General features: G+C 46.9%; 1 protein-coding gene across 7 annotated transcripts in view; it reads left to right on the top strand.

The window, feature by feature from the left end:
• Positions 1 to 18,379, top strand: part of DNAH9 (dynein axonemal heavy chain 9) — a 207,313-nt gene that overhangs the window by 80,110 nt on the left and 108,824 nt on the right. For 6 of the 7 annotated variants that reach the window (XM_054846795.1, XM_054846794.1, XM_054846797.1 and 3 more), the window contains 7 exons: positions 80 to 276; positions 2,642 to 2,804; positions 4,943 to 5,066; positions 7,062 to 7,204; positions 10,016 to 10,177; positions 11,143 to 11,376; positions 17,851 to 18,111. In XM_054846795.1, coding sequence (XP_054702770.1) covers positions 80 to 276; positions 2,642 to 2,804; positions 4,943 to 5,066; positions 7,062 to 7,204; positions 10,016 to 10,177; positions 11,143 to 11,376; positions 17,851 to 18,111 — 1,284 coding nt within the window. Of the gene's footprint in view, positions 1 to 79; positions 277 to 2,641; positions 2,805 to 4,942; positions 5,067 to 5,177; positions 5,262 to 5,363; positions 5,478 to 7,061; positions 7,205 to 10,015; positions 10,178 to 11,142; positions 11,377 to 17,850; positions 18,112 to 18,379 lie in introns of those variants that run through there. The other variant, XM_054846800.1, reaches the window with a different exon arrangement.

Below are 18,379 nucleotides of genomic sequence, written 5' to 3'. Positions count from 1 at the left end.
AAGATGGCATAGAGCTGCAGTGTTTTTTCCTATACTTGTTATATACATATATATATATTTAAATCTTTTTCTTTGACAGGACATTGAGGAAACTTTAGAGCAGACCAAGCAAATGAATGTTTATTGCCATTTTGCTAAAGGCATCGGTGAACCCAGCTATAGGCCAGTTCCAGCCTGGGAGGAGTTGAACCAGATCCTTGTGGAAGCCTTGGACAACTACAACGAAGTCAATGCTGCCATGAGCCTGGTGCTGTTTGAGGATGCCATGTGCCACGTGTAAGGGAATTTTCTGGCTTTATGGTCTCATCATAGCATTTATCTGTGGGTATTTTAAAGCCTGGTTGCTCTTATGATATCTTTGGCCTTTGATGCTCTGCATAAGGCACAAACATTTATTGTACGTGACAATGTTCGAGTGCTTTATCGTTTATGTGGGTGTTCACTTGACAACCAGCTACAGAACTTGTTGTACTGGGATTTCCCTACATGCTTTCAGAACTGGTTTAGAGCCATGTTTGCACAGGTTCTTAGTGGGATTTTGAAATGTATATAAAGTGAGATTATGGGCATTCAGGCTACTTGTTTAAATGGATTGAGGCATTTAAACTGCTTTGATCCTTTGAAAATCCTGCTCGCATTTAGATGCCTAGAGGTCCAGATGGATTCTCTTTGGAAACTGGACATGTGGGACTATATGAAAATAGCAAGCCTGCAGTTCATATGAAGCTATTTACATGTCTGTGGTGTAGATAGTGGGGCGTACCTCCAGCTTTCAAATACGACTTAAACGCTTGTTGGGAATCCCGGCAGAGACAGACTCATTTCTGGGTGCTGAAATGCAGAGCTGGCCTTAGATCACTTCAGAAGACGGACCTGCCCTGTAAATCATAATTTTAACTGATTTTTTATGAAAGCATTGTGTCAGGAGGTGCAGATTTGTGACTCTAAGCTTGGAGGAAGCCGCTGTCCGGCTGCACACCAGTGTGGGTGATTTCAGTTCTCGCTGGACCTTGCAACTTAATGCAGACACTCTCGTGCGAATTAAGAAAAAATATGTATATATAAAGTGCTGCTCCTTTTAACGAGCTGTTTGAACATTTCTCTCCTGAGAGCTCAACAACCTGTTACTTTTGCAGTGTAGTGTGCCGGGTGTGCTGGGGCACATTTTCCCTTATAGTATGGGCATTTACTCCTTTGTATTAATGAGTTATTTGCAACCTGATGTCCATGGGTGTTTCTGCTTGCATGGCCTACAGGAAGGTGACAGTAATATTAATCTTGTGCTCCTTTTGCACTTTACATAAATTGGAATTTGTGGCAAAACCTGGCACTATCCCTCCAGTTAATATTGCAAATAATCAGGAAAGCGAGGTTTGAGTATTCAGCATGATTTTCACTGGAGCTGGGTGAATTTTGTTCATTGCACTTGGAAATTGCATTTTGCTGAAATACACAACTTACTCCATCTCAAACAGCTTATGAATGTCAGCTTGAATTTGCTGAAGATTTTCAGTTGGGGAAAAAAAAAAAGTAAGAGTTCAGGACTTAATTTATGTAAAGCAATGGGAGACACCTGTCAGTCACCTCCTAATCCAGGGCTTGTTGTGCACAGTCACAAAGTACACAGCCTAGAGAGCACATCGAGGGCAGAGACCACGCTGTCATCTTCAGGGAGAGCCAGCCTAGAGAACTGAGAGCAGAGACACTAAAGCTGCCTGCACAAACTGGGTTCATTTTCTGGGTATAATTTCACAAATCAGTGGGAGTCTGTGCATAAATCATAAGATATTTGAGTTGTAATAAAGCAGTACAGTATTTCTCACAGTCTTATTTGAAAAATTAATTAGATTAGGAAAATACTCAGTTAAAAGTCAGCTGAAGAAAGGCAACGCTGTGAAGAGGGGAATGGTGCTTGCAGTTAAGACACAGGACAGTGAGGTTTTCAGAGGTAGGATCCTCTCAGCCCCCCTCACATGGGTTTTTAGCACGTGGAGATGTCAGCAATTGCTTAAGGAGAATAGAGTGGAGGCAGGCAGAGTTCACCATGCGACTCTCTGACAGGACAAATGAACAGACCTGGAAAATAGTAGCAAGTTCATTTGAAGAGTGAGAAAATCTCACTCTGAAGTAGTGGTGATTTGGATAAATAAGAAACACAGACTGTGTTTTCTAGACAGGTTTTATGCTGTTCTAGACATATATGAATATGCTTTGTTGTATAGCAGGAGTCTTCATCTGAACATGAACCCCAAATGCTTTGTGAAGAGAAACCTTTACTGGGGAAGGGCATCAGAGCCTTGAATTGTGTTCTCAGTTTTTGCATGTCGGTGCGATGTGCTTTTTCCCTTGTCCTCCCTGCAAAGATGGCCAGGCCTTCACCTTGGAATAGTTCTGTACAGCAGGACTTGGCAGGTGGAAAAAAAATCAGACACAGTCTGAATTCCCACCAGACTATCGGCTATGTCCTTTGTATAGGGTTCAGCAGAGATGAGGATTGATTGCTGACATGTCTCTTAGATTGACATTTTTCATCCCATTCAGAATACAATTTCTCAGTGAATAAAATATGTATTGAAAAGCACCGGGTAGAGAAAAAGGAAAATACTCTTATTAATGAGAGATTTTGTATGCTTCAATTTAGTTGCCGCATCAACCGTATCCTGGAGTCCCCCAGAGGAAACGCTCTCCTGGTTGGCGTGGGCGGAAGCGGCAAGCAGAGCCTGACCAGACTGGCAGCCTTCATTAGCTCTCTGGAGGTTTTCCAGATCACTTTGAGGAAAGGTTATGGCATTCCTGACCTGAAGGTAGGTGACTTCTAAGGCTGAGGTGGAGGGGAAGGAAATAAAAACTTGCCCTGAAAACTTTATCTTGTTGCACATTGAGTGACACCGTTGTGAAGATACTAAAAAGGTCCATATGTGATATGGGACTGCAGAGAGGAGCAATGCTTCTCGAAATACCTTGCTGAAGCGTGTCTGCACAGGGGTGCAGACAGACCTTATGTCCTCTGCCAGGCCTGGGACCATTCCAGCCCCAGACTTTGTGTCAGTGCTGGGCTGTGCTAACGAACCCAGTGGTGTGGACATCCACTTTATGCTTGTTCAAGAAACTGTAAAGGACAAGGAAAGTTCTATTCGATTGTTACTTCTAATTAAGCCAGGATGTGGTAATTAGCTCGTCTGTGAGGTGCCTGTTGTGGAGGGATTTGGAGGTGGAAAAGGAGCAGGAGAGAGTAGGAGGAGAATTCCCAAATCGTATCCAGTTCTTCTGTGATTTTGTGTAAGGGAGGGACTGAGTGGATGGTGGATGGTTCGCTACAGACAACATCTGCCTGTGCTCATATTTATGCACAGGCTAGTGAGCTTAGGAGTTATAAATTAACATTTTAAAATATCACTGAAATGGTTTAAAAGTATTTTAGCTGCTGGCAAAATGATGCTCAATAAAAATGTTGTAAAAATCGCAATCACAGTAACTGCACTCTATTCTGCCTTGGAGACGTGATGGCCAATGAATCCTGGGTTCCTTCCCCATCGGTGGCATAACCTGATGGTCTGTGGTTGTGCACAAGTTGTTTTCATCATGTCGCAAAAGCTTGTCCCACCGTCCGTTGAGTATTTTCAGCTCTCGTCTGTGCTTTTCTGCCCCACTCGTGGGATTTTCTAGCTCCTACCTGCATACTTATTGAGGAAGCCTGCACTCCCATCTAGGAATATAGCTTGATACCAGCATTAATAAACTTGTTTTCAAAGCATCTCTTTGCTTCTCCGTCTGTGGAGGTGGAAAATAATTTGATGTTCCCTTCACTCTGTATTCATTTTCAAAGAATTTATGAAATACGGAGTCATTTTTTTTCTCAGATATGGAAGAGCAAGATGGTGACAGATTACCCTGTCTGCCATTGGCCCGTCCCGCTGATATAATTGATCTAATCCAAACTTCCAGTGGTGAAAGTAACAAATGATTCTTTTGGAAGAAGCATGTGTGTTTGCTGAATTCCTAAGAGAGTCTCTGAAATGTTGGCTGGCGTGTTCCTTCAGGGTCCTCAGCATGTCTTGTATCCAGCTTGGAGGGGCAGGGAGGAAAGGATGGAGTTTGAGCTGGATTATGATGTTTTTCCCATCTCATGAACAATTTGGATTTCAAAAAGTTGGTGTCCTTCATTAGGGTGACACTGTCCCCTTTGAAATGAAACAGCTTTTCCATGCGAGCAGGCTCTGTCAGCATCACTGCACCGAGCGGGAGACTGAAGGGTGAGTCCCTGCTCGGACTCTGGTAGAGAAGGAAGAAATACACAATTGAAAAAAATCCATGTTTGCGCAAGACATCCTGCTCCCTTCTTTATGAACAAAAAAATGTGTTGCAGCACCTCAGAAAAAAAAATACTGATGTATACCTGTGAAACCAGAGAAATCTACAGCATGGGGATAACAAGGGCCAACGTTTCCAGGCACTGCCGTCCCTCCCAGTCCCTGTGGTGCTTCAGCCTCCCTGTGTATGTGACTTACTGTACCCACAGCCCGGGGCAGAGTGAGCCTTTGTGAACTCCCCTTGCAGGCTCCTCAACCAGGGGTTGCATTGATGACTTCAGCCACAGTCATTGACCTCGAAGTGTTTCAGCCACAGGCATTTCCCTTTGTCTGGTGGTGCTGGGCAGGGATTTCCTCTCATTTTTGTGTTATACAGACCTATGCATAATGTCACATCTTCCTTGGTAATGTCTTACAATGATGACAGCAATAGACTCCCCCATCTCCCCTGGAAGGTTCAACCATGAAGATGGAGAACGTCCAAAGTGCAGTTTCATGCTAATTAATTCCTATTGCTTTGTTCTCGATTAATGGGAAGATTCTGAAATACCCCTCTTGTAGATGTGGTACCCAGCCCGTGTTTTGCAGAACGTAGGTGCAACCCCTAAGTCCATTTGCTTTTGAACCCCCAGGCAGACCTGGCAAACCAGTACCTGAAAGCCGGTGTGAAAAACATAGGCACCGTGTTCCTGATGACCGACGCACAAGTGGCAGATGAACAGTTCTTGGTGCTGGTGAATGACTTGTTAGCATCAGGTATATCTCTCATTGCTTTAATTTCTCCTCTCTCCATTTTCAATGTCGATTTGCTGATGGTAGCATCTGTCATTCTAGAATATACAGAAGGGCGATATATGAAGTTATATAAATGAAGCTAGCAGATACACGGGTTAAGCTCTAGAGTAAAAGCAGTGCTAAGGTCTCCTTGGAGAGGATGCACTCCATCATCTGGTAGATTTTTTTTCTTTCTCTGATGTCTTATATCTAGTTTTTCCATACTTTCATGGGATGTGGATGTGGATGTTAAGTGACGTGTCTCTTCTGATATTGCAGCTGAGAACAGAGCCAAAGGAATGTATTGACAGAGAAGGAGTTTGACCAATGGATCCTGTGCATCCACACTCTGGTTGCCTAACAAAATAAGGTTCTTCCTGGCTAGGAGTATCTGTGAGTTGGTAGAGGATGCAAAGCCACCAGATGACCATGTCTGTGTGCATCAACTGGTTGCTTATCCCATTGCAGTCCTTTTTCTCTTTCTTCTTCCAGATGCATTTAAGTTTTTGAGTTGTTGCTTGCCCAAACAATTGCAGAATAGTCAGTCTACATGCAAGCGCTCTGTTTCTCTGCAGAACATGGCACAAGTACGTGTGGGTGAGCACTCCCACTGCTACAGTGCACATGGGAGTGTGCAGCTGTGTCACCATGACCGCACTAGGTAACCCAGAGTGGGTGTATTCCCCAGACTCCCTGGTAAATCACTGCTACTAACTGCGTGGCACTTGTTGCCTTATTTATGAGTCGGGAGTGTGAAGATACCAGCTGGTTCAGGTGACCTCCGTGGATAGTGGGGGGTGGAGAATTGATAGCACAGGGGAGCGATAGTTTGTGAGTAACTCCAGAGCTGACATATGTGACTATAAATTGGCCAGATGGTTTGAGCAGTAAACAAGCCCTGCCTGTGATGAATTTGTAACCAGGAGTAAGGACAGGGGTTGTTGTGGAGGGTGGTGAGTAACACCCACCACCTCTTACGTGTGGTGTAGACGACACAAACATCTCATGACTCAAGGTGAAGCTCCTGCAGCAAGGAGCAGGTGGCGCAGCCTGGTTTTGGGACGTCCAGATCATCTTATGGTGGTTTTGAAAGGCATTATGTTTTGCTGTGGTTGATGTGGGGGGAAGTGGGTCCTCACTCAGGGCCCAGGGACCCAGAATTGCAGCTGGGACTGAGGAAGGGACCATGGAGGGACCGTGACTTCCCATGACGTGAGCTAGTGCTGCCCTACGGGTGCTGCCTGATGGCTCTGGCTGCTCTCTGCTGTCTGACTTGTTTCACTTCTTACCATCCCCTAAGAAGCTAAAATGAAATATTTTAGTCTTTCTTATAAATGAGCAGATTTCTGATTAGTGTCTTTTCCTAAGTGATTAGTGCTCATATTGACAGTATCTCACTCAATAACAATGATTTCAATCAAACCAGAAGCCAGAAAGGAAGTGAATAGGTGATAAATTAAGGAACCACTAAAAAAATATTTGGTTGGGTACATTTTTGGCAATCAGTTGCATAACTATTAACTTTTAAAAGTTTTTAAAAGATTAATAACTTTTAAAATGTTTTGATGATCTGGGAGTTACTTGACCACTGCTGGAAATGGTGTTGAACAGCTGTAGAAATTGTACACGTAATGAAACTAAAATGATTTCATTATTGTGTATAGCATATTGGGTATTTGATTTTTTTGGTAAACTAATTAGTACTGTAGATCAGAAAAAAATGGACTTTCTGTACTTTGACTCTTCTGTTTGTTTACCTTGTGCTTTTTTAAGTTTGCTCTCACTAGTGTTTCTTTTTTAGCAGAATGACTTTCTGGGCCACCCTTCTGCTGCTAGGGCCCATGGGCACCAGGCACAATGATTTTTCTCAAGGAAGGGGCTTCCTTGAGCCCCAAAGAGGGAGGCAGCCGCTTCACTTTGCTCCAAGACTGCCACAACATCCAGGCCAGTAAACCAAAACATGTCCTCTTCTCTTAGGTGAAATCCCTGATCTCTTCCCCGACGATGAAGTTGAAAATATCATCAACAGCATGAGGAGCGAAGTCAAAGGCCGGGGGCTGGTGGACTCCAGGGAGACTTGTTGGAATTTTTTTATAGAGCATGTTCGACGACAGCTGAAGGTGAGACAGAGGCTGGGGGAGTTCGAGTCCTCACCATCGACCTTGGTGCCCGAGCACGGGGTAGAGATGCTTTAGGCTATGTTGTAGGGAGGTCAGACCGCAGCCTGAAAGGCCTTGCTGCCTGTTCGTATGAGCTGTGATTCTCTCAGCAAGTAGTACTAAAGCACAGGAAATGCTGTTATCACTTCTTGGGCTTTAGACAGCACTATGGAAGTTGAAAATTTTATCTTTCAAGAGCTGAGCAGGACTAACCTTTCCATTTTCAAAGCCATGCACTGGGTTTTAACTGGGGTACATTAAGACTAGGTCTTGCTGCTTGGAAAAGTTGCACAGAGGTTCAGTCTTCATGTTGCTGATAATCCATAGCCAGTAGAATTAAAAAAAACATTCTTTTAAAATCAGAGTACTGGGAACTGAGTGGGACACAACATGCTTTCAGGATTTCACCCACCGCAGCCCATATTCCAGCATAGAAAGGCCTTATAAATATGTCTTGAGATCCCAGAAGAGTTTCAGGACTTTCCAGGCATGCCCAGCACGTGGAGAAAGTACAGTGTGGGAAGGAGTTAGACTCTTCCAGAAGGTATTTACCCACCTGCAGGACTGCACAGTGCTGCTGTCCCAGAGCAGGAGGTGGGGTGGGCAGGGAGTGAAGACTTGGCCTTTGCTTACTGAAACCATATCCTTCTTCTTACTCACTGCTTGGTTGTGTTGGTGGGACACATTCGCTGAGGTAGGATGGCCTGTTCCCTTTTTGATGTAGGTAGGTACATGTTTAGGATGGGGAACAGCTGGAGAGTTGAATTTTGAGGGAAAATTTGGGGATCATGCCACAATATAGATGCGCAAGGAGAGGGAATCCAGTTCTCCTCTCTCCCAATGTGGAGGGGAATTTCCGATGAGCACTGAACCTGTTTCATAGCTCTTCTGGCACCTTGGTTACCTTCTGCCTGGTGTCCCTCCCTAGATATATTCCTGTTAGCTCTTGAGGTACACTGGAAGGGCAGCGTGGATGTGATTTACTTGAGGCTGATCCCTTTTCCTTGTCTGCCCTTCTTCTTAATGGCGTGTTAGAGCAGATGGATGGGGCCAGCCAGGAAGTGCTGTTTGTTCTCCCCAGCATTTTGTGATGGCATCACGCACTGTGCAGGAAGCTGATGAAGCCGTTGCTGGCCCGGGGCATGCTGGACCTCTGGGAGCAGCACCCGAGTGAGGCTTGGCCCAACGCACCACGAGCACCAACACACCTTCTGCCTCAGGGTCTTGAGAGAGAGTAGTGTCGGTGCAGAGGAGGGCTTTTGTGCATGGGTAGCTTCCTGAAGCTTGCCTGGCCCTGAGAGAGCAACAGAGGTGCCTGAGGCTTATGCTTGAAGGTGTAGGAAGGATTTCTGCATGTCCATCCCCTGCATGCGAGCATGCAGCGGCCATGTCAGAGGAGCAGAAGCTTTGAGTTCAGCTGCCTCTTCCGAAAAGGAAATGAAAGTGGTTTTGTTACAGGCTGGCTTTTGCAGCTTCCAGAAACCAGATCTTAGCTCACGGTGGAGGTGGTGACACCTTATAGAGACGTCTGAGCCGACAGCGGCTGCCCCATGGCACCTGCAAGGCTGTGCAGGTACCAGCCAGGGCTAACAAGTGGCAGAGGGACGATGCATCGAGTGAGACGTGCTGCTTCCCAAACCAGCCCTTGCTCAGATATTGCTACTTCATTGCACGGGGGCAACTCGTCGGTGTCCTCCTTTGTGCCTGGTTAGCAGAGCTCGTGAATCCAGCCACAGTGGGCTTGCTGGAAAAGAGCTGTGGTGAATGGTCGTGGCAGGTTTTGGTCCTGGGGCCTTGTTGTGCTCTTAAAGCCAGTGGTGGGGCAGCGAAGAGGAAAGGTACTTTGCCTTGGCCTGACCTTACATCCTGGGTGAGGAGTTTCCTTCTGGAGAAGGGAGAGCTTGTTCCTTCCTGAGAGTGGCTGAGCAGGCTGACTGTGGGGAAGGAGAAAGGCAGGTGGGCGAGGGAAGGGCGCTGCAAGCTGGAGGAAGGAGGAATGGTGCAGGGCTGGGAGGATGCTGAGCAGGGGAGTAACAGCCCCTTGACCAGGCCCCAGAGTAACGCAGAGATTCCCCAGAGACCCACGAACACTGCACGATTTGCTGCAACTTGGAAACCTTTAGCAGCTGTTGGACTGAAATAAAAGCCTGAAAAGCAAAGGCCCCGCTGCGCAAAAATGCAATGAGCATGGAAAACACGTTCACAAATGCTTTTATTTCCATCCTTGTTTTGAGATTTCTCTATTTTAAAAAATTTCTCATTCTGATAAAAGCAGATTTCGAGTTTGAGCCACCTCAACCTTTTTCAATGCTGGCTTTTGGGGAAACAATCCAGGCAGGCCTGTGGTCCTGCCAGGAGAATTTAGATCCATTCATTTTAATTCCTGGTTGCACCACTTGAATCTGGATGCCAGCTCCCTGCCAGGCGAAGCTTTGTGTCACTGCTGAAGCAGAGAAGAGTGGCTGTATTAAACCCTGGCTGCAGCTTTGAAAGTGTGCCAGGCTTCTGCTTTTGACCATAGTGATGCTGAACACCAGTGCTGGTCTTTATTGCAGAGAAAAAATGTGTTTACTGCTAGATTGTGCCTTTTCCAGGCCAGGCTTGCTGGCCCGAAGGACAAGGGCTGAAGGATTGAGGTTGCTGTCCATCCGCTGCCGGTGTGAGATCTTCCTGTGGAAGTGGCTGGAAGAGCCCGGGCTGGGCTGTGCAGCTGGAGCCTGGCGCCCGCTCCCGGACATGTCTTCTCACCTTCTCCCTCCTTGGGCCCCGCAGGTCGCACTGTGTTTTTCGCCCGTCGGTAACAAGCTGCGCATCCGCAGCAGGAGGTTCCCCGCCATCGTCAGCTGCACGGCCATAGACTGGTTCCAGGAGTGGCCGCGGGAGGCCCTCGAGTCCGTCAGCCTCCGCTTTCTGCGAGAAACAGAGAGCGTGGAGGTGAGCACCTCCCCGACAGCATCTGGGGGTGTCCCAGTCGTGCTGGGTTGGAGTTCTGCTGGGGGTGCAGGCGCGGGCTGCACGGTGCTGGTGGCAGCTGGTGTGACCTCGTCCCTCCGTTCAGTGCAAGCAATGCCTCACCCAACGGTGGCATCATTGCAGAGAGGGTTTGCTCACCTTTATTGCCCTCCAGCACTTATCCAGGACATCTGGGTGACTGTTGGGAGAGGAGTTGCGGGTAGCGCTGTGGTGCATCCAGGTGAATGGGACCACGCTTGAAATAGGGTCCAGGTATTTCAGAGAGGGGCATGGACCTTCGCAGAAGGATGGCCATGGGCACCAGGCTCGCGTGTGTTTGTACGCCGATAGTATCGCAGTGAAATGACTGCTTTGCTAGCAAGAGAGGCAGCTTACAAATCCGTGCAGAAAATAACCTAATGCTTATGATTATTGCAGGGAACATACACTTTTCTCTCCACATGCTTGTCTGAGCGTCTGTAATTCTCAAGGGCAAAAATATGTCAAGTTCTCATTGATGACAACCTGCCCCTAGACTAAAAGAGATTCAGTTCTGTTTATTTAGCTTTTCTGGGCAGGATTTTGGAAGAATAAAGCCTACAATGTTTCTTTTTATGAGTGTGTACTTTCCCCATTTGTACAGGAGAAAAGCCCAAATTTATACTTAAAAGGCTGTTATTTTATAGAGCTGAATGCTAGAAAAATTGCTAGGAATAAGATAAAATATGAGATAAAAAGATATAAAAAGAGGCATAAAGTACACGAGCAGACAAAGTTATTTTAGAGATAACAAATGAAAAGGGATCAACTTAGATGTTACATCCTGGATTTTACTTCAGCAGACTAAAAAGTTAATAAATTACTTTATATACAGCACAGGCCTGTGATATATATAGCTGTTCTGTTTAAAATAATATTTTCTCCTTGTCTTTTCATCTTACATGTAGGATTCAGTGAAAGACTCAATAAGCAAATTCATGGCCTATGTCCACACAAGCGTCAATGAGATATCCCGACTGTATCTGAGCAATGAGCGACGATATAACTACACAACTCCAAAGTCGTTTCTTGAGCAAATCAAGCTCTACCAGAATTTGCTACTGAAAAAGGGCAGGGATTTAAAAGCAAAAATGGAGCGGCTGGAGAACGGCCTGGAGAAGCTCAACAGCACATCTGCACAGGTAAGCAAACCCTTTGGGGTTAAAAGCTGATGGTTTTCCTTGTTTCTCTGTTAGAGACATCTCTGCATCCTGGTTCAAAGGAGAACTTTATAGGGTGAAACAGTGCAGGGCGTAAAATTTGTGCTAGATCCTGGTTCTAGTCTGGCTTTAACTGGCTCCTGGAGGAGCAGGAGTACTGGAAAGGCGAAGGGAAGAAATATGTGTCCAGTCTCTGCTGTTTGGATGGTGCTAATCTCAAATAAAAGATCACAGTAAGTAAAATGAGGTAGGGATCCAGTTGGCTGCGTACATCTTTTAATGATTATATTTCAACTGTTGTGACAAAATAGCTTATAAAATACAGGAAGATCAGTGATTTTTGGAGTTGCATCCAGGAAATCTACAATGACTTCAGCGAGAATCCTCTTTCAAACTAAATAGAGCATCCTTTTAAAATACGGCTGATGTTCATTTTTCCTTGCATTATGCTATCCATCTTTAAGGAAAACTAAAGTATGTCTGAAATGTGGATTAGCTGTCCCAAAATCCCCCTGCTAAAGAGCGGCATCGGCACTTTTCTTCGGTAAAGACTAGATGTTGTTCTGTGTATTTCAGAGACCTCTCTGTTTTTCTCTCCATTCCATATCCTCTTAACTCTTACAAATGTTCACTTACAAGCTTCTCCTGTGGCAAATAGGCCTCTCCTGAAGCTGCTCCAAAGAAATGCAGGGGGTTGATGTGAATGAAGGTCTAACAGGTTCAACCCCTTCCATATATATGTTCTGGATAATGCTGGTGGCATAAATCATGTCTGTCATGCTCAATAAGCTATGTGCCTTACTGGAGGGTGATGTATGGGCTTTATTAGTGGCTCCCAACTCTGATAGTCTACACCTCACTTCAGACAGTTGCTTTCTTCATGGTGCAGGACAGGTCTTTGAGGACACAGGAGGGGAGTGGGCATGTTTCATGTCCCCTTTGCAGGTTTTAGCATCTCCTGTGTGAGGATGCAGATGAGGTTGATGAGCAGAGAGCACCCATCACAGTGATACCAACCAGAGCAGTAAGTATGTGCCCTCACTGCAAAGCAGACCTTACATCTGCATTACCTGTGGAGGCAAATAATTGTGCTGACCTGTGGGGTGCTGCTGGTTTTGATAATGCCCCAGTGCTGGACAGGATGGGTTAGGTCTATTTTTTATTGGGACCAACTAATATGAAACTAACCTTCTGAGAGGGAACAATTTCCTGTAGGGTTGGTCAAACAACGAGACCCTTCTGTATTCTTCAGGCATATCTTCATATGGGTCTTATGTTGGCAAGAGTTCTCTGATGAGCCACAAAACAGGTTCTGAGCAGTGGTGGAGGACTGGGGAGGAGATGGGAAGCCACAGCACCTGTGGGTCTTGTATGCTTTGCTATTGCCAGAAGGGTAAAAGAACGCAAAGTTCATATCTGGTTGGAGCGAGGCTGGGGCGAGAAGTGCCTGTTTGTGAAGTTGATTAAGATGCAGAACAGTGAGGACAAATATGTCAAATTTGAGTCTAAAATTAGCACTGGGGGCCTAAAATTAAACACCTAAATTATCAGATGTGCGCAATAGTCAAAACTGCTGTTGATTTGAAACCAGTGTGGATATTTAGCAGTATTGGAAATCATACCAGAACGTTCAGTCTTGAATGTGGATTTAAAAGCCTGAACTTTACATTCACCCATGGAAGTGGTTGGTCTTGGTGTTGAGGAAGTGACAAGTCTTCGTCTCACACAGGTGTGTCATCTTCAGGTTGTGTTCGTGGTGCTTGGAAGCAATACGCTGGTTTTTTTTATTTTCAAAGCAAAGGAGGAGGATTTTGATACATGGGTATGACCCAGTTGTGCCTTAGGTCTGAGGACTGGTGCTCCCATCATCAGCATTCTCTGGATTCCTGCTGCTTGGATCCCGTGACAAGTTAATTATGATTTTTATGCATTTCTATAGAAGGTTCAGTGTGGCCTCAGCATGAGAGGGCTGTTGTGCAAGTAGTGGCAGGGTACTTGTTGACTTAGCCATTCCAGTTTCAAAATAACCTCTCCTTCCCTTTTTTTCTTCTCCCTACCCCCACCCCCACTCTTTTTTTTTTCCTTTTGAGATTTGGACATCTTGATACCATTGACCAACTTTTCTTCTAAAGAAATGTTTTCCATTAGCTTACATGCCTAACCATCTTTCCCTGAAGACAGTGGCTGTCCTCAGTACTCAGAAAAGCAGAAGCCGGCTTCCAGTTATTAGGACTTAATAGACTTGGGAAGATATGTGGGATGAGTCATTTGTTTTTCAGAGTGATGTTCTCTGTGAAGAGGTCAGTGCTCCATTCAGAGCCCACTGCTGAGTAATTTTTAGGATGACTTTGGTTAATATTGCATCACTGGATTCCAGATTCAAGTCTTGCTGGCTCTATCAATTAAATCGCTGACCTTTGTGATGTATTTTGTGTTCTTGAAACAAGGCAGGGACAATCAGATAAAATGAGTCTTCTGGGAGCCTACCCTCCAGGTTTTCTGTTCTTTAATAATTCTTCATATGCTGTCCTGGTGGTAGGCAAGCACTTCTTCCTTCCTTGTTGGAGTCGCAGTGCATTACCCTTGAGTCTATTTGCTTTGCTTTTTCCCTTTCTACCTCATATTACTAATTGCTTATCAGCGATGTCCTGGACTCAGGAAGCTGCTCACAGGTTTTTCACATTTCTTAGCACTGTCTGGGACCAATCACTGACACTTTTGTGGCCAGTCATGACATTCTGTGTGCTAAGGCACGTGCTGGATCTGTCTGCTCACGCCTTGATCTGTTTATTATCCTGGTGTTGCCTATGGGAAGGAGATTGATAGCATTCTCTCTTCTCCTTGGGATGACAGTCTGCTGTGATTTTCCATTCCACCTCAGTCTCTTTTTGTACTGTTGTTCTCTTGTAGTTCTTGCTTTCTTCTGCTTACCAGCTATGTGTTACCCAAAAGGCATCTTCTGCTTTCGCCAGTGTTGGCAGACACTGGAAAAGTTGGTGGTGTTTTTCTCAGCTCCCCTGGGTGTGGTAATGACTCTTCTGTAGTGTGTCTGGATGGTAATTTATAAAGTAGGTGTCTGTGGCTGCTCCGCAGCACTGCAGGGTCCAATGTGCTGGCAGGAACCAAGCAGGACAGGTCACTGCAGCACCCTGAGCTCCACTGTTAGCTGAGGGCTCATGTCTTTGAAGAGGTGTGAAACCCCAATCCCATGCTCTTGTTTTGGACATAAACCAGTCTCTTCCTGTTTATCTATTTTAGCAACTCCCTGTGGCCCTGGTGGCCCTGTTGTCCATGCCTGCCAGGCATCAGGTGCCCTGCTCCATGTACACATGCCCCGTGTCTTCTAGTGCCTTCCTGAACTCTGTCTTCCAGACTGATGGGTTTCTGGTGTTCACCCTTCCCCTCACATTGAGTGGTCCTGGTTTCCGTTACTGGCTGGACACCAGGTGCCCACCAAGCCGTTCTATCACTCCTCTCTTCCCCTGCTCCAGCATGGGGTCCTTCCCACGGGATACAGTCCTCCATGAACTTCTCCAACGTGGGTCCCTTCCACGGGTGCAGTCCTATGCTCAAAAGATGGTGGATGGCCCTGCTCCTGATCCGAATGGTTTGTAACACTGCTGGTTTTCATAGGGTGGGCAAGGAGTATGGGGGTGTCAGTGCAAGGAGGGAGACTGTGTGCGACTGTTGGAGAAGTTCTCGGCTGTGAGAGGACAGAAGATGTGAGCTGTGCTGGGAAGGTTTTCTGCACACCCTGAGATAATACGTGTTAGTGGTGGTCAGGCTTGGCCACCTCTGGGTTTTGGAAGTGTAGCTTAATGGCTGGAAAAATGACAAGCATCTGGGTTTTCCAAAGAAACAGAAAATAGCTTTGTGTACAAGCTGTCATACTTTTTGGATGGAAGGTCCTTTTTGGTGTGAGAGAGGGGAAATCTGAGTACCTTCAGTTACTGTGATGTTTGTAGAAAGAGGAGACCTTTTCATGCCTTCGTTCCTAACGCTGCTCTGCCGGGGACGGCTCTGCCGGCCGTTGGTGGGAGCACATTTAAGGTTTGTGCTGTGCCTCTGCCTTCCTGAGGGCGGTGGCCTGAGGACCCCCTGCTCACTGGTGTCTCATCAGGCATTTTCATGTCTGGGCATTAGGATATGTGGGAGGGGAGGAGAAATGGATGCGACAGACGGTTTTTGCTGTGGATGTGAGTATAGGATTAAGGGAAACTTGTTTGCTGTGCTGAGGGGGTGAAACTGGAGGAGTAAAGTTCATAAATGTACATTCCCTGTGCCACCCCCAGGACATCACTACAGACAGGGAATTTGGTTATTTAGGTGCAGCGCCTGTTTTTCTCTTCCCACTGCACAAACACTGTTAAATCATCCCTGCTCAGCCATGTTTGAGCTTCAGCCTCACTGGGAAACACGATGGTTCCCTTTCACGTTCCAAACTCGTGCCATAGGTAAGGGAGGCTGGAGGTCAGCGCATGTCCCCTGGACGTGGTGTGGTCTGTTGGCAGAGGGTCCAGCAGAGCCTCAGGATACACATCACAGCTCCAACTTGCATCATTCCCACTGGGAATTCAATGTGTAACCCAAGCCCAGCGGGGCAGGGGCCTTCATGGTAACATGCTTCTGGGCTTCCAAATATTTCTTTCAGGCAAAGCCCTAACTGAATTTCTTGCTTTTTTTAAATCCTGACAATGTTATGGCAAGTCATTTACCCTTCCGTTATTGCACGTGCTTGGCTGAAAGCAGGTTTTGTCAGGACGCTTTCTGTTCCCACGGGCAGTGCTGGGGGCTGAGTTTACACCTCTTCACTGTGTAGCGCTGTTGAGTGCTAGTGGGTTTTAATCCCTTGCTTGTTTTGTCATGGTCATGTACCCCCCTAAAGCTCCCATTCATGTATGTATCCAGCACATGATTACTGATTTTTGAGCAGAAGGTCACAAGCTGTATCTGCCATCAGTGAAGTCTCCCACTTCAATTTCCTGCAATCCCCGAAGACGTGGAGCTGAACAAGAAGCTGCCGCTGAGTTTGCCGACTGAAGGGATTATGTGCTCCTGCGAGCCCGGAGTCATTTGGATTTACAGTCGCGGTTTTGTCCTGGTGAAAACAGCATTGTAGTGCCAGGCAGCAGGAGACGACAATGGATGAAGTGCACAAAGAGACTCCTAAGAAACCACTCTCCACTTGAAGCAGAATGTCAATAGCTTCAGTTTGTAAGCTTGCAAATCGTGCTCTCTCTTCTAGTGTAAAAATGGAATTATCGACAAAAGCAAGTGTCTGACTTCCCTTCTAGTAAGTATTTTTATATAGGTAAAGACGTACCCCAGGAGCTCTAAGCAATCCTTTATGACCCTGATGGCAGGACAGGGAAAAACTCTGTGGTCTGCACAGAGCCTGTGTAAATTGATCGAAACAAGTGAGAGAGACTTTCTATCTTCAAGTGAGAGCCGGCAAGAGCTCCCCCACCACGCAAATATTACAGCCTGTTGCTGGAGAGGGCTCCTGCCTTGCTGGGTGTGAGCAGCTGCTCGGAGGAGCGGTGTGAGAGGAGCTGCCACCACTGCCATGCCTCTTGGCTACCTGCTGAGCGGGGGGAGGTCCCTTCTCAAGCTCATTTGACATCACATGTTAAAGCCCCTGGAGCCTTGGACCTCTGAGAAGGGCTGAACCTGTCAGCAGATCCCAATCGTAATCTTTCTGTGTGAAAAATGCCCTTCCTGCCACAAGTCCATAGCGCCTGACAGTTGCGGGGGAACTGATGGGGTGCTGCTGTGCCGCGTGTGCGTGGGCACGGCACAGAGGGCTGGGAGAGCGGCACAGTGCGCTGGGCGAGCGGGCAGCATGGGGAGAGCTGGCTCCTGGTGCCCAGGGATCTGTTTTTGGCTGGGATAGAGTTAATGTTCACAAGGAGCTGGGAGGGGACACAGCCAGGACAGGTGACCCAGACTAGCCAAAGGGACATTCCATACCATTCCATACCATATGGCGTCATGCTCAGCATAGGAAGGGGGCTGGCCGGGGAGGAGGCGCAGCTGCTCGGGGTTGGGCTAGGCATTGGTTTGGGTGAGAAAATTACCTTGCATATTGCCCACTTTGTATATTCAAAGTATTGTTGTTATTTTCCTCTCCCTTTGCTGCCCCAGTAAACTGTCCTTATCCCAACCCACCAGTTTTATCTTTTTCCTCCGATTCTCCTCCCCATCCCACGGGGGAGGACTGAGCAAGTGGCCACGTGGTGCTGAGCTGCAGCTGGGGCTGAACCATGACAACATGAGCAACCATGAGCAAAGGAGAGCATGTTATCCTGCTAACAGCTAGAAATACTGCTTTTCTGTGCTGCCAGGGCATTGCTTGCTTTACATGCAGCCCCACTTGCGTGTGAGCCCGTGCTGCTGGGCAGGGTGGGGATCAGGTTGGTGAGTGTTCATGCTCCCACGTGTGTTTCTTCCCTCTAGGTGGATGAGCTGAAGGCCAAGCTGGCAGCCCAAGAAGTGGAGCTGAAGCAGAAGAATGACGATGCTGACAAGCTGATCCAGGTGGTGGGGGTGGAGACGGAGAAAGTGAGCAGGGAAAAGGCAATAGCCGACGAGGAGGAACAGAAGGTGGCACTTATCACCCAGGAGGTCGAACAGAAACAGAAGGACTGCGAGGAGGACCTGGCCAAAGCTGAGCCTGCCCTGGCAGCTGCCCAGGATGCTCTGAACACCCTCAACAAGGTAGGGTGAAGATTCCTGCAGGAATCCAGTGTCTCCCCTCTGTATTGAGGGGGGTACAGTGTCATCTGATAGCCCAAGTTTTTGGGCATCGTATTGACCCTCCTCCAGCTTCTTCCCAGATGGTGCATACTTGGTCCCTGATATAACTTGGAGCAGCCAGGAGGCTGCACCAAGTTGCCCTTTACTCACGGCCATGGAGAGTGGGAGGAGCTGGAGGTGGGTGCTTTGCACCTATGCACTGTTGGCTGGCTCCACTGTTTCTTGTCCT

The sequence above is a fragment of the Grus americana genome, chromosome 18, assembly GCF_028858705.1.
Source record: "Grus americana isolate bGruAme1 chromosome 18, bGruAme1.mat, whole genome shotgun sequence".
In the NCBI taxonomy this organism is placed as follows: domain Eukaryota; kingdom Metazoa; phylum Chordata; class Aves; order Gruiformes; family Gruidae; genus Grus; species Grus americana.
The sequence above is the reverse complement of the archived record's forward strand: the minus strand, read 5'-3'. Positions and strand labels throughout refer to the sequence as shown.